At 35.6% G+C, this 15,569-nt stretch overlaps 1 protein-coding gene across 4 annotated transcripts in view; it reads left to right on the top strand.

Annotated features, from left to right (window-relative positions):
• Window positions 1-15,569, top strand: part of LOC127118223 (17.5 kDa class I heat shock protein) — a 68,380-nt gene that overhangs the window by 30,818 nt on the left and 21,993 nt on the right. The window contains exon 2 of one of the 4 annotated variants that reach the window (XM_051048379.1): window positions 6,124-6,245. The exons of 2 other annotated variants lie outside the window; for them this stretch is intronic. In XM_051048379.1, coding sequence (XP_050904336.1) covers window positions 6,124-6,245 — 122 coding nt within the window. Of the gene's footprint in view, window positions 1-6,123; window positions 6,265-15,569 lie in introns of all 4 variants that reach the window. One more of the 4 variants, XM_051048381.1, reaches the window with a different exon arrangement.

Here is a 15,569-nt window from a genome sequence, read left to right as displayed (position 1 = left end):
AACGTGAATCGTAGATTAAAAAATTTGACGTCTGCAAGTTTGATTTTTAAATTTTTTGTCCGTTAATTCGACGTATATTTGAAAAATGATTGAACCGATTTGTACGTAGATCAAAAAATTATTCTGAACGATATTTTAAACATTTAATTTTGAATTATTTACTTCTGATTTTTTAACACAATCAAAATTTTGTAAAGATTCAGATGACGACAATCTAGATTCTTATTCACTGAACCTCTGAAACATTATGTCATGAAAATAAATGATGTATTAAGATTGAGAAACCAAGTCTTTTGACTTCTTAATCAACAAATGACTGAATGAATGTCATCAAAGATCACATAAAATGTCAGAACTTCTAACTTTTCATCTCAATCCTGATAAATACTTTTAATTAAAATAGTGTACGATAAAAATGAAACAATTATGTTATGTTGATGCAGACAAAAATTGCACACAATTTAATCCTCCCTGTAACACTCACATATAATATATGTCTAGAAATACATTTAATCCTCCCTGTAACGCTATCTTGTCTAATTAGAACTACCTGAAAAATAATCAATATTGAGATAATAATCTCAATGGGTTCCCTATCTTATGTGTCCACTTGACTCTATAGAGTTTTCTAATCAATATCTAACTTAAGCTAACAAGGGAAGGAAGACTTAAGTGATGGGGAAAAGTATCACAATGTATGGGAACATGCTTCTGAGTTCTCACAACTCAAAACAAATCACTATTCAGATTCACGAAACACCAATCCTTGGGCAGACATACGTCTAGGGCAAACTCAGTTCATGCATGCTCGTATGATTCTACTTTTGCGGTGGGTATCGGGTCCTCTATAAGTCTCAAACTCTATCCAAGTGATTGTCACCCGTATGGGTCTCTAACCCACTTTGGGTATCTTTCACTGTATGGGCCTCTAACCCACTTTGGTGTCCACCTATCCCCCATGGTTGGGGCTCAAACCCAATTGAGGCACGCATCATTGGAGTCACATCCCATTGTCTACTCATTTAAGCATATCAAATAGGGATGTACACCATCAAGGATAAAACACTCTGAATACGTGATTAATTCCACAAAGCATGACTAGATTCATGTATCACTATGTAACTTCATTCACCAATATCATACAATAACAACGCATATTCCATACAAAGCGTCTCACTCTCAACTATAGCAATCATTCATTCATGACCCCTCATATAGGTATCATACGAATAAATTTCGTTTTCTAGTGTTATCTAAGTTAAATGTCTAACTTATAGCCTAAAATAGATCACTAGGTTAACTCATTTGATTCAACATGTAATTCTCACATTTGTTATTGATTCAATGCATAAAAGTTGTAGCAAGTGATTATTAGTTGATACAATGCATATAGAAACATAGAAAACAAGACATGAGGTAAAAAGCATGAGTCAATCGATTGTTTGGACTATCTCACAATTCTATTTTTCAAAGAATGTAAAGGATCAATTGATTGATGTTAAGTGTCAATCGATTGACAACTGAACAAAATTCCAATTTTCAAAGTCAGTGAGCTCATGCAATCGATTGGGGTCCAATGTTAATCGGTTGGTCCCTGGAAAATTTCACTTTTCTCCAATGCAGGAAGACAATGCAATCGATTTTCATTGAGGGCGAATCGATTGGTTCGAAACATTTTCCACTTCTTCACAACTCAGAAGCTCTACCCAATCGATTAGTCTATAAAAAGTTCCAGGACCAATCGATTGGTCTCTGCAACATTTCTGAAATTCTCCTCTGCAACTACCCAATTTCTACTTGCATAATGGTGCTCTTTTCTAACCACCAAAACCCATAATTTCTCAACAAAATACATCATACAACATATATATATATATATATATATATATATATATATATATATATATATATATATATATATATATATATATATATATATATATATATATATATATATATATATATATATATCATGGTTCTCAAATTCATAACCTATATTCATAACAACAACCATATTCAAATATTGAGCCACAGTAATCATGAAGAATATAACAAAGCACTTGTTCATGGAAATCATCATATTAACATGAATTCTTCTACTTAATCTATGATTCTACAACTTTAAACTCTAAAATTTTTAGGGTTTCTAACTAGAACCCACCTTAGGAAATGGAAGAGGAGGTTGAAGAAGATGGTGAGATGAGATGGTGATGAAGTGATGATGATGGAATCTAAGTCTTTCTCCTTCTTCTTCTTTCCACTAGCTTGCTTCCTTCTTATCTCAAGTTTTCTTCTTTCTCTCTATCCTCCTTCTTTATCTTTCCCCTCTTCCTCCAATTGTATTTTCTGATACCTGGAGGAATGAAATGGTACAAGGTAGTTAGGACTTTGGATAGAAACATGTGAACACCATTAATTGAAAGAATTTTGTGGATATAACTAAATCTGATGGTAGAACAAATATCTCAAGTATCACTTAACTATAATATGTGTTCTACTAAAGCAATTTGACCCATTATTAGTGTTACCAAAATGTACAAAATAATAAAAGGTCAGTCCCAAATAATATTAATTAAGTTAATCTGAATTCACTATTCACTCTATTTATCCCAATTGATAACTTTTAGAGCACATAGGAACTCAATTGATCTCAACTAATATGAATTTGAGTATTTAAGGAAATACAGGGTATTACACCCCACCCCCCTCTTGTGTGTGAATCCTTTTTTGTTTTCAACAAAAGATATACACTTGCACCTAAGATAATTTTTAGAGGTGTCAAGTAACTTCAAAATGCATGGGATCACAAGTGATGCTTTCAGACTCATTATTGCGTAAGATATCGTGCTAAAACTTGACTCAACTCATTGAAACTAAATTCAATTACCACATGGAATTATTTATCTGAGAAATTCTTAGGTAAATGTTTTCCTTCTATCAAGAAATCTAAGATATGGAACAAAATCACATCATGTCGACTAAGAAATGAGGAAATACTTTTTTATTTATGGAAAAGATTCAAAAAAAAATTGAGGGAATGCCCCCACCATGGAATTCCAATTTGTTTTCAAATGGAAACATTCCATAATGGTTTAACACCATCTGCAACAAATATGTTGGATCCAATCTTAGGAAGAGCCTTAATATCTAGTTCATACACTGAATTGATAGAGAATTATGTGTCTTAATCAATTATGAGTATATGTAATAGATTAAGAAGCTTGTATGCCTTACTCTAATTGATTTGTTACGGTCCCTAATCGATTAGGCAATGTATACAAGATTTCTAAATGAGCAAGAACATTCTTAGTCATCCCACAAGAACCTTGATGGTTCCTCTATGGGTTTTAAGGTGTCTTAGAAAATTTAAAACAATTTTAGATCAGTGTGTGTATTGCCTTAGTAAGTTAAGAACTGCAATAATATCTTTACTCTGGCCACTCATACATACATCAAGCAAATTTTCACACTTTTTCCATTTCACAATCTTCGATGATTTGAGATTTCTTACATGATTCATCATTGATTCAACACTTCATTTTAGATTTGACTTCTTCTAACTAATGAGACTTGATAAAGATTTCTTGATGGACACCATCATCAGATATTTCTTTATCAAAGATCATCAAGAATCCCACTGAATGTCGCTTGACAATATGTGTTATCCTTCTTAAGATTGACTTTGACATTTTTATCTCACAAACAAAACATATTCTTCTTGATATAACATCTTGAACGTCACTTGATAGATAAATATTTCACATCATAGTATTGTTATCATCAAAACTATCGAAGACATTTGACTGTTGCCGACACTATTCTTATAAGATCTATGCTAGTGGTGGAAACTCTCCTACAACACTTTCACCTAAGATCTTACTTTTGATGTTGTCTCTATACATTACGTAGACATAGTTCTTTTTACAAAGTCAATGAATAACAACAACGTGTCTTCATCATATGCCTTAAATATCTATTATCTAGGAACCACATCCTATTTATAGTTGTAAAACATTCTTCTGAGTCTCTTTACTCGTGTCGTGTTATCAAACGAATATTATATATTCCTTCATCTGAATTTTGAATTAAAAGATGAAGATTCTTCATCCTCTTTTCAAGCTATATATGCATTACGTCATTTGCCTTAACTTATAAATTTACGGAACGATTTCTAGCCTTTATACTTCGTTAAGCTTGAACATTCATTTTTAAAATGTCTGATTTATCATACTCAAAGCATGTTATTTACTTTTCTTCTTGAATTTTCTAAACTTCATCAAGTTATTATTTAAATATTTTAAACTATAATTCTTCATGTATTTGTTGTAACATATCACAATTAGTCTCATCTCTTCGTCTTTCAAAATATTATCACCCAAATCATCTTCATCATCCTCTACTTAGAGTCTCTTAGATAACACTAAAAAAGAGCTTACTTTTAACTTTTCAGCTCTTAACAAAGGTGCTTTGTTTGGTACATGTCATTTAGCTTTTAGTTTGTAGCTTTTCCTACTATCTTTTGACTTTTTTTCAAAATCTATTTGAAACAGCTTTTAAGCTTGTAGCATTTATCTTGTCACTTCAAAGTTGATTCCCGCTTAATAATTTCACCAAAATTTGATGAATTCCAAACCAAATCTTGAATGAATAAGAATTTCACACTTTAAATTTTTAACGCTCTTTTACTTGAAAATGATTTATTAAAGAAAATTTTTAAGCGCATAACTCATTGAAAAAAATTAAAATTGATACATGTTTCTCTCTCTTCTTTAAATAACATTTGTTTTTCTTTGTTGTCTTTTAATAGTTGAATTAATATAGCGGTACATATTTGCACATGAGAGAGAGCATAAGAGAAAAACTTGGAGAGGATCTAATTCCCACTAAGATATACACATATTGTCCTTAATATGAAAGTTTTTTTTTTTAATTATTTCGTCACAAAATAAAAAAAAATTTAATTAAGAGTTTGATTATTCGCCTTTGAATTGAACAATAATCTTCGAGATAAGATCAAAAAAGTCTTCGTTATTTTGACAAATGATTAATGAATTATAACTATAATGTTGCCCCTAATGCACATATTAATTAGACTAATAAACAATTTATTTCTCTGATAACTAAAATCAACATGATTAGTAAATCCGATAAGTAGTGGATAGATATTGACTTCTTTTATCGTGTCTGTTATAATTCTCTATTTTCTTTTTGAGATTAATGATTTTTTTATTTTTAAAACAAGAATTTTGATCCATTTATTTAAATTTTTATGAATTTTAGTCTTCCGTCTTATTTGAGTGTCGTATTTATATTGTAACAATTGAATTGATTTCTTTATGATTAAAGTCACAAAAAATAAATTCCACATCATTTATATTTAACTTTTATTTTAATAATATATAAATTATTATATTTTAAAATAAAAACAATTATAAAATAAATTAAATACTTTATATTTAAAAATAAACAACAATTATAAAGTAAACTGAATTACAATGAATTTTTTGAATTATTTATATTATTATTAAGAATATTTTAAAAGTCATAATATTTTTTTAAAATAGAAAACAATTAATAAATATCAACTATAATCAAGTAATAAAAAAGTGAAAAGAAAGAAAAACAAACTTTCCAATGTTCGAGAAAGGTCGTCGTAATTCCAATATACTCCTTTTCTTGGCATGTGGCTTTGATTAACAGTATGCAGAACACTCTAAAACTTTCTACTCTTTTCTTCAAAATGTGGCGCTTGCTTCATCTTTCACGAAGCATCCTCCACAATTATATATATGCTACCACACCATCCTCAATTCTTCATCATCGAATAATCAACGACCAGTAAAAACAACACCTTCACTCCTTTGCCATTATATTACTATTTTCTGAGTAATCATAATGTCGATAATTCCAAGAGTCTTCGGTACAGGACGAAGAACCAACGCATTCGATCCATTCTCATTAGATTTATGGGACCCATTCCAGAACTTCCAACTTGCAAGATCCGCCACCGGAACCACCAACGAGACGGCAGCTTTCACCAACGCTCACATTGACTGGAAGGAAACACCAGAGGCTCACGTGTTCAAGGCCGATCTTCCCGGTGTGAAGAAGGAAGAAGTGAAGGTTGAAATAGAAGAAGATCGTGTGCTCAAGATAAGCGGAGAGAGGAAAACTGAAAAGGAAGACAAGAACGACACCTGGCACCGTGTTGAACGTAGTCAGGGGAGTTTCCTCCGCCGTTTCAGGTTGCCGGAAAATGCTAAAGTTGATCAGGTGAAGGCTGCTATGGAAAACGGTGTTCTTACCGTTACTGTTCCTAAAGAGGAGATTAAGAAGCCCGAAGCTAAGCCCGTTCAGATTACAGGATGAGCTCTTACTCTTACTATATTTTGATATTTGTGTCTCTTAATAAAATGTTAAAATAAAACAAATAATAATTGTGTATAGCCGAGTTCCAGCTTTAAGAAATTGGGACATGTATGGACTTGGCTATTACCATAGTGTAGTAGTTACCATAGTGTAGTAGTTTGTGAGAATTATGTTCCCTTATGTTTAGTGTGTATGCAAAGAACTTTTTTTTGAGTATGTGAAGGTTTCTTTTGATTAAGCTGTATTTATGTATTTATGAGTTAACTCTTTTGTTCTCTTTCAAATCTATTTTAAACATGTTTCCACTTTTTTTTTAAAAGACTTTTTAAGGGATAAGCAATACCTTTAGGATGATTTTTACCCCAGAAAAAACACAGCCACCTGCCAAAATTGCAGTTTAATGCAGTGAAATTTTATACCTCTTTAATTCCTAACTCCTAGTGATCAACCTTAATAATAAGTCTATTGGTTATTGAATTTATAATTCAACGAAGACAAATCAAAAATTATTTCAAATTACTGAAATATAGAGTGATATATAATCGTAGATTCAACACTAATTCTTAGGAGGACATTTATTCTAGACAACACTAAGAAAAATTATTTCAAATTACTGAAATATAGAGTGATATATAATCGTAGATTCAACACTAATTCTTAGGAGGACATTTATTCTAGACAACACTAATTCTTAGGATAACATTTACTCTAGACACATGGAAATTAATCTTGTGTAAAAAACTCTTTACTAAAGCATGAGAATAGAGTTTCCTTTAATAATAATATCTTCTGGATTTTTTTTCTTATGAATCTCATTTAAATTCATCTAGAATAACAGAGAATTTTGTTGAAATTATTTAAATTCATCCAGAATAATACTGCTCCATGTTTACCGTGAAAATTGGTAAACAACCGCTGATCCTCCAAATTAAAAATATTTTGGTTACTTTCATGATCGATGACAATGTTCATACTTAAATATCTTGTTAAAGAAATATAGAGAAAAAATAACTCAAAGAAAGCAAGGAAAATGCTGGAAGGCAAAATGGCGACGAAGATGAATCTCTGAAAAGAAAAGATTGATTAAATTACTTTAAGTAAAAAACATAGTGCAACATCAAACATACATTTTTTCAATTTATCTGTTGATAAATTTATACAAATTTGAACACCCCGGTCCTAATACTAAGACCTCCTATTTATACCAATCGAAATAACCATTTCCAACGACCTATTCACCAGATTGAGACAAGTGACACTCTCCATGTATGCATCTACCCACCACGCCCCACGTATGCCCAACAGTTAGATAAGAACAAAGAATTCCCTCCCTTATTTGAATTCAAATTCTATGTTGAACTATCACCAATGATGCTTCTGTCGAAATATCTCTAAACTGCTAGAAATACTTTCAAGTCCACATAGTATCTCTACTCTTGCCTCAAAGTATTTTCGACTAGAATTTCAAACTATATAATTTTACCAAAACATTCGATTTCTTCATAGGAAACTTTATTTCCTTATTTAATTCCCTTAATCCATATTAGGCGTCGAAATTAGAGCTAACAAATTATCCCCCAAAAATGTCATTTTCGATACATCGAAGAAAAAAGCATTTCTTGAGACTATGGTTCGACGCCTTTGAACAATTCCTGCATAGCTTTGATGCCACTAATGCTCCAACGTTGCAAAAACTATTCATCTTTTTCCAGCTAGCCTATGACGTCAGAACCAGCATTACCTTTTTCCAACCTGTCTTTTCAACCCATGCGCAATCTTTTTTAATCATCACGTTTTCTAGACCTTAGGAGATCGTGGGATTAGGCCTTAATTACCACTGTCCCACTATATAATCCTAGATAGACACGTGTCCCACTCGTTTGTCAATCATTAATGCTGATTTGAACCGTTTTCTCTTCTAAAAAATCTATAAAAAGTGCAATACTTACTAATTTCACTCTTTTACACTTTCTAAAACCTTCAAGTACTTCAACTCTTCATCTTCCTCAAAACAACTTCAAAAAACCCAGATTTTTCTTCCTCCTTCAGACCTTTAACAAAAATGGCCACTTCAAGCACAGTCCCCAAAGAAACAACCAAAGATGTCAAGGTTTCTACTAAACAAACGAAGTTCCCTAAAAAGATCTCAGACCTTCCTCTGTTTGCTACGCTTCCTGGCCTAGTGGGGATGCTTAACCAACAATATATTCCTGAACCAAAAATTGAAGAACAATGCAGAATTTATGAATCTCAGGTACTCATTCCAATCATTGTCTCTGGGAAAAAACATGCTTTATTCGGTCCTTTACCTGACCTGAACATCGATTCGACCAGACTTAGGGACTTTTTCCCCACCTATCAAAAATGTAAACCTATAGACCAAGCAAAAAAGCTTAGGGTTGAAAGGGCTACCATTGATGAGGAATCCCAACCTTTAATAGATGAAACTATAGACTTAAGGTTTATGAACAATGACTTTAGAGTTTTACGAGCAACCCCCTCATTTAAAGATCCAATTAACTATCTAAGATGGATAAACAAGATAGAAAAAACCAAATCTCAAACCTGGAAGGACATGGGAATTTATGACCTAATCATGTTGTCAAGGTAGGACTGGATTACAGTTCGACATTATTAGTTTCTTCCTTGTACTTCTGGGACAACACTCACTATACCTTCCACCTCCATTCCGGAATGGTAACACCCACTCTTTTCGACATAGCCTCTATCACAGGGTTAAAACCAACTAGAAATACCTATGATCCAGATGTTGAATCTGATGACCCCTTAGCCTTCTCCACCTCTAGGGCTGCCTACTCAACCCACATAGCACATTACCATGACAAAGATACCGACACCGTCTCCGACGTAGAACACATTTCCTTCTTGGCTTTATGGTTATTCCACCGCGTCTTCTGTTCGAAGTCACTACAGGTTTCCAATAAGTATCTCACTCTGGCGAACCAACTTCATGAAGGAGAACGGCGATCCAAAACGCAGCGGAAATAAAAAAATTCTCCTTTAGTGATCCTTACGAGTGGGCATGATCAGTGATAGAATAGTCACCTCTTGTGACGATTGAAACCTTTGATGCAGATCTACGGAGCGATCACGAACGTTGAACGATGACAACGCCTCTACTCAGTCCAGACGAACGGATTCCTTCAATCTCAGTGCTAGCTGCTATAAATGAAGGCTTTGAGTGTGTGTGTGTGTGTGTGTGCGTGTGTGTGTGTGTGTGTGTGTGTGTGTGTGTGTGTGAGAGAGAGAGAGAGAGAGAGAGAGAGAGAGAGAAAGAGAAAACGAAAATGCAACCGCAACCAATGCTTCTGCACAAGGGTTCTATTTATAGAACCACTTGTGTGGGTTTTAAGCTAAAAAGCCCACTTAAGTGTATGTGGCCCATATCTTATAATATGCTCAAAATCACTTAAGCGCATGGTACCTTACCATATTTCGTATTCTACTTAAGTACACCGTACCTTGTGATGTTCTACAATTCACTTAAGTGCACCGTACCTTACGGTGTTCCTTAGTTACTCTATCTCTCATCAATCTGTCCTTTGTGTGTGACCCTGTAGGTTTTTGCGGCATTGGCAATTATATTAAATCAGTATTTAACATAATAAACAGTGACCGATATCTAGCAACACATCACTGCTACCCAAGACACGAAAATGTCATGTGATATGACAAATCCTTCTGTGATAATACTTATGTGCATAATTACCCTTTTTCCCTTATGTCTATATTGAACACAAGACATAGACCGTGTCATCCTTGTCCAGTTTAATATTGGGCCCATAGACATTTATCCTGTTACGCAGGATGGGCAAATTCCATCTAGGTCACTCATGTCCCTCAGCATGCTTCGTGGAGTACCCATCATCTGTCTTTATGGTTATCCAGTTACGCACAACGTTTGATCAACAATAAAGCACTCGACTCTACATCTAGGGTCCATAGTGGTTTCAGGTCGAAGGGTGGTATACACCATTATCACCATGAGAATAACTTATGACACTTTGCATAACTTTCTATATAGTATTCTCATAGCGGGTCAATCCGGTATAAACAATACTCTTAATATTCATACTTATGTTTAAGACTTGATAACTCCTTATCCATATCAGTCTATATAATAATGCTTTAAAATACTTTAAGAATAGTGTCCTTATGTTTAATGTGATCTCATGATTAAGTCATACTTGATACATTAAACGGACTAGCTATTCTAGGGACTTTATTAAACAAACATAATAAAGAAAAAGCCTTTTATTATTAATAAATAATTCGATACAAGTACCAAAAGTATTGGCATCTAGGGCTTACACCAACACTTCATTCTAGTCATAACATTTGTCTGACCGAAATGATTTTGGCCAGCCTCTACGAATCTTGTAGTGATGGCGTCGCTCAACTTAAAAATTTAGGAGAAAAAGGAAATCTCCTCCTCTCTGGTCCTTTCTGGCTGTTACAACTTTGGCTGAACGCCACCTTCGAGGAAAGTCTTCCTAATAAGAGCCTCGTCAACGAAGAAGCTGAGGAAGTAAAGAATAGAAGGGTCGAAGGAATCCGCTTGGCTCAACTAACACCCAACGATGAAGGTCAAGCCATTCGACCGACATTCATGAGCTACATCATGATTTTTGCAAAACGTCATGAGTTCACGTCGAACATGGCCCCTTTCGCCGCTAGAAAATATGGTCCAGAATGGTTCACGAGACCTTTCCCATCTCCCACCAAAAACCAAGAAACAGAGTCCCTTTTTAATTTGGGAAGCCTTTCTAACTCCAAAACTGATAACCCTTAGGTTAAATCCTTCAAAGAGTAAGGTCACCTTGATTTCTTATCAACCCAACCTCGTGGCTCGACAATTTGGGTTGATTTAGGTTCTCCCAAAATGCCTTTATGACAGAAAGAACACCCTCATTATCTATAACGCAAATCACAACGAAACCACCACTCTCAAACAAATAGCTTGATACATTGGAAGAACACACCTTACCCTAGTTAGCTTCGAGCTGAGCTTCCTTTGCACTCCAGAATTTGGGAAGTGGTGGTCACAATACTATGCTGAAGAATTTTATGATATTCCTTCGTTCACTCAGCACTTTAATAAAGCTTTCCTCTCTATGCAAGAAAAGACCAATAAAGGAACTTACACACATATCAAATAAATTTAGGCATTCCAAAACTACTTTGAAACTGCCTATAGACTCAATGATCTTAGTCGAACCATCTGCGTGGCATCCGTCACGCTGAAGGAAATTTTTTCAAAGAAAATGGAGAACTTAAAAATCCATTCGTACGTTCCTCCTAAGAAACGATACGAAATGGCTTTCAAAATGTTTCCTCTTAAATTTCCTCGACTGCCAAACACTGATTTTGGAGTGTCTCTTGTCCCTCCATTTCCAGACTGGTTTATCTGTGGGGATTCTATAAAAATCCTTCGACAACATTCACAGAAAAAAGCCCAGTGGGTGGTTGCGACTAAGCACACTTTAGACAGTTTCAAAGGACATCTTCATATATGGATCAAAGGTGTTCGCATCGAATCAGATATATATGAAGGTGTGGGGTGAGAGGCCTTTTGAATCACATCTCTTTATTAGGATATTTACTGTTGACTTGTAATATTGTTCTGTTTTTCTTTTAGCTACCAGAGTTCCTCCCAAAAAACCAACGGTAAAGAAGTCGGTCGAAGCAAAGGCTGATAGAAGTAGCATGACCATAAAGGTACATCTTTTACTTAGGCAAAAATTTCCAAAGTTGTGAAACGACATGCTGCTCTTACCATAATGGAGCCTACTCCTGAAGAGTTATCGAAGATAGCAGCGGCGCTGGTTAAAACTGACAACTCCAGTCCTAGAGTCAAAGGGGACAAGGTAAAAGCATACATTCCTCTGTTCTTTTGATTTATTATCTTCTATCACTTTAACTAACTTATCTTTCTATTTTGGCTTTCAGGGTGGTGCAGACGCTGCCACACAAACAACATCCAAATCTCCCTCAGTATCAATCCTTCTTAATAGTGTTGGCGAACCCACCTACCATCCAACATATGCAAGGGGTTAGGAGGAAAGCTCAATGAGCGAAATTAACCAATCGATTGCTAAGGAGCATGAGACTTCGCCACCCAAAATCATCACCCAACACTCCCATACAAGTGGTTCTGATCATGAAATTGACTCAAGTACAGAAACCCAAGTTGAAGTGAGCAAAGATGCTATGCTGGTGGAGGAAGGAGTCCATGCTAGAAATGACTCTAAAGGTGGCTCTCCTAATGTCGATGGTACAAACAATGCTACTCTAGGAGGCAATGACGTCCAAGATGAGAAGATGAAAGAAGAAGAAGACCAACCGTTATTCCATGATGAACCTGGTGAGAAGGAGGATGAAGACCTCGAAGAGGAGGATAACAATGGTGAGGGGAACAAGGATGATATCGTCGAGAGAAACGAAGGACACCCTCAGGGCCTAACTACTGCTACTCCAACAGCTGATGTCGTTCTTGAAGGCATCAAAGCTTCGACATGAACAACTTGGGGGTATTGTCGCAACCTGAAAAATACAGTGCGCGAAAAAACAACCGACGAAAGAAAATGACAGAAGAGTCGCCACCGTGCGTTATTCATCCCAAAGGAGGGAAAGGAAACGCTCGAAGTAAACCTGAAAAAGCAAAGGACAAGACGGGGTCTTGCAACCAAATCTTGGGTTCGGGAGTCGGTTATGCGAAGGGAAGGTATTAGCACCCCTACGCATCCGTAGTACTCTACGGGATCCACTTTTGTAGTTCTTATCTAAAGGGTGTGGGTTTATCTAATGTGTTATTTACTAAAAAAAAAGGGGGTTAAATGAAAATGACTCGCGCGAATGTCGCATCCACTGCATACGTATCTCATCTGAATATGAGAATCAGAGTCTTCGTAGCTCGGCTACCTAGGGGTTAAGGGTAATTGTGCTCGCTAAGACATCGCGTCTTATGCCTACGTATCTCATCTGGCCTGAGAATCAGAGCAAAACGTAGTTCGGCTAACTATGGGGTTATGGATTGGGTTTTGGACGAACGACGTCACTACGCAATCTACCGGATGCTCGACCTTTGGAGACTTACTCGCCTGTAGTAGAAGGAGTTAACGTGTTGCTTTGGGTTTTAGGGTTTGGGATGCTCAAGGGCAAAAAGGCAGTCCTTGACGAAGGAACCGCGCTACCTGCAGGGATACGAACACATACAAAACAAACATGTATAAAGTAAATGTGCCAACAAGGGGCTTAGAAGTAAATAAACAAAAGAAAACAAATGCCTCCTATCGAGGTCTTCCAGCTAAGAAAGCGATAAAATGCGGAAAAGAGGTAAAAGTACCACACGGATAAAGATCCGAAATAACAGCAATTAAAGGAGTAAGAAACCCAGGGATCTCCCAAGCTAATGCCATCAAAGAAAGGTGAGTCAGTACAGGTAATCGGAATGAACCTCCAGGGGGTATCCCACAAATAAAGTGGGAAAACCACGCAAACCATCTCTGCAAGAGTCATGTGAGCCCTCACAAAAAAAACTCAACAAACAGGTTAGAGACAAAAAAATAGGGTAATCAAGGGTTGCCCCCAAATCAAAATGTAACCACATGAATCATGCCATTAAAATTCACAAAAAGGACATGCATCAAAAGGGTATCAAATTCACCCATAATACCTCAAACATTCAGAGTATTCAAATTCAAAGCACAAAGGTAATGGGAATAAGGGCAAACCTGATTGGAGAGCTTGATTAAAATTGAGTTGCACCCGTGAGGTTTGCAAACCAATGTTAGGGTTTGCTTGAGCTGAAAGTGTATGAGTTAGAATGAACCTTTCAGAGTTGCCTGGAGGTTGCTGCAGATTAGCTCGTAGGTTTCCCTTCAGGTTTTGTCCAGGGTTTTGTTCCAAGGAAACCTCAGAGTATTTTGCTTCTCTTCCTTCTTCTGTCTGTTTTGTTTCAATGAAACTCTAGTATTTATAGGCTAATATTGGTAGCTTAGTGGGCTTTTGAGAGAGGTCAAAGTCCAAGTTTTTTCTATTATATTTTATTTATTTTTTTATTATTATTTTTATTTATTTATATATTTATTTATTTATATATATTTTTTTTCGTTTTATTTTTCGTTTTTTTTTTAAATTTTTTAAATTTTTCGTTTTTTTTTTCGTTTTTTTATTTTTTATTTTTTTTTATTTTTTTTATATCTAATTCTGATTGACATGATGAAATGCAATATGAAATGCTAAATGAATGCATGAATGAGGAGGGCAAATTTTGGGGTGTTACAGCTGCCCCTATTCAATCATCAGCTAACCCGAGTAGGATGAAAGCGAACAGCTTATCAGACAAACGGGGTGAGCTGTGATTGAATACCAAAGACAGACCGAAAATTTGCGCTCCGAGAACACCTCAAAAACGCGGAAATACACCGTGCTGTTTATTTTTCTTCCGATCCTCTGGCTGGATCTGAATCAGTCTTCTGGCTTAATCTGGAGTTTCGATCCTCTGGCTGAACCTATACTCAATTTAGTCCTCTGGTTGGATATTAATTTTGATCCTTGGGTTGGATACGATTTTGATCTTCTGGCTAGATCTTCTTCGATCTTCTGGCTAGATCTCCTTCGTTTCGATTCTCTGGCTGAATCTATTTCCTTTGATTCTCTGGCTGAATCTACTTCGATCTTCTGGCTAGATCTGAATTGTTGCGATTTTCGATCTTTTGGCTAGATCTTCTTTGTTTCGATTCTCTGGCTGAATTTACTTTGATCTTCTGGCTAGATCTGGATTGTTTTGATGATAAATTCCCATCATTAGGATCCCGCATCTGAGGCATGCGCTGGTTGACCCTCTTTTGACATCTACACCCAACCTTCATATTAGATATGCAGCTTCGAGAATATTCCACTTTTGGGCTTCGTACATATTCTTCGGGCTAGAACATGTTGTAACGACTCCTCAATTAGACTTGGGCTTGCTGGGGAAATAAAGCTTGTAGGCGACTTCACTGGGGAATCTTCAAAATGACCCTCAGGCTGGATCACTGGAACACGATTCTCAGGCTGAATCTTCAAAATGAACCTCAGGCCGAATCACTGGAAAACGATTCTCAGGCTGAATCTTCGAAATGAACCTCAGGCTGGATCACTGGAAAACGATTCTCAGGCTGAATCTTCAAAACGAC

The sequence above is a fragment of the Lathyrus oleraceus genome, chromosome 2 (genome assembly GCF_024323335.1).
Source record: "Lathyrus oleraceus cultivar Zhongwan6 chromosome 2, CAAS_Psat_ZW6_1.0, whole genome shotgun sequence".
NCBI lineage: Eukaryota > Viridiplantae > Streptophyta > Magnoliopsida > Fabales > Fabaceae > Lathyrus > Lathyrus oleraceus.
This window is presented reverse-complemented; position numbering and strand designations above follow the sequence as displayed.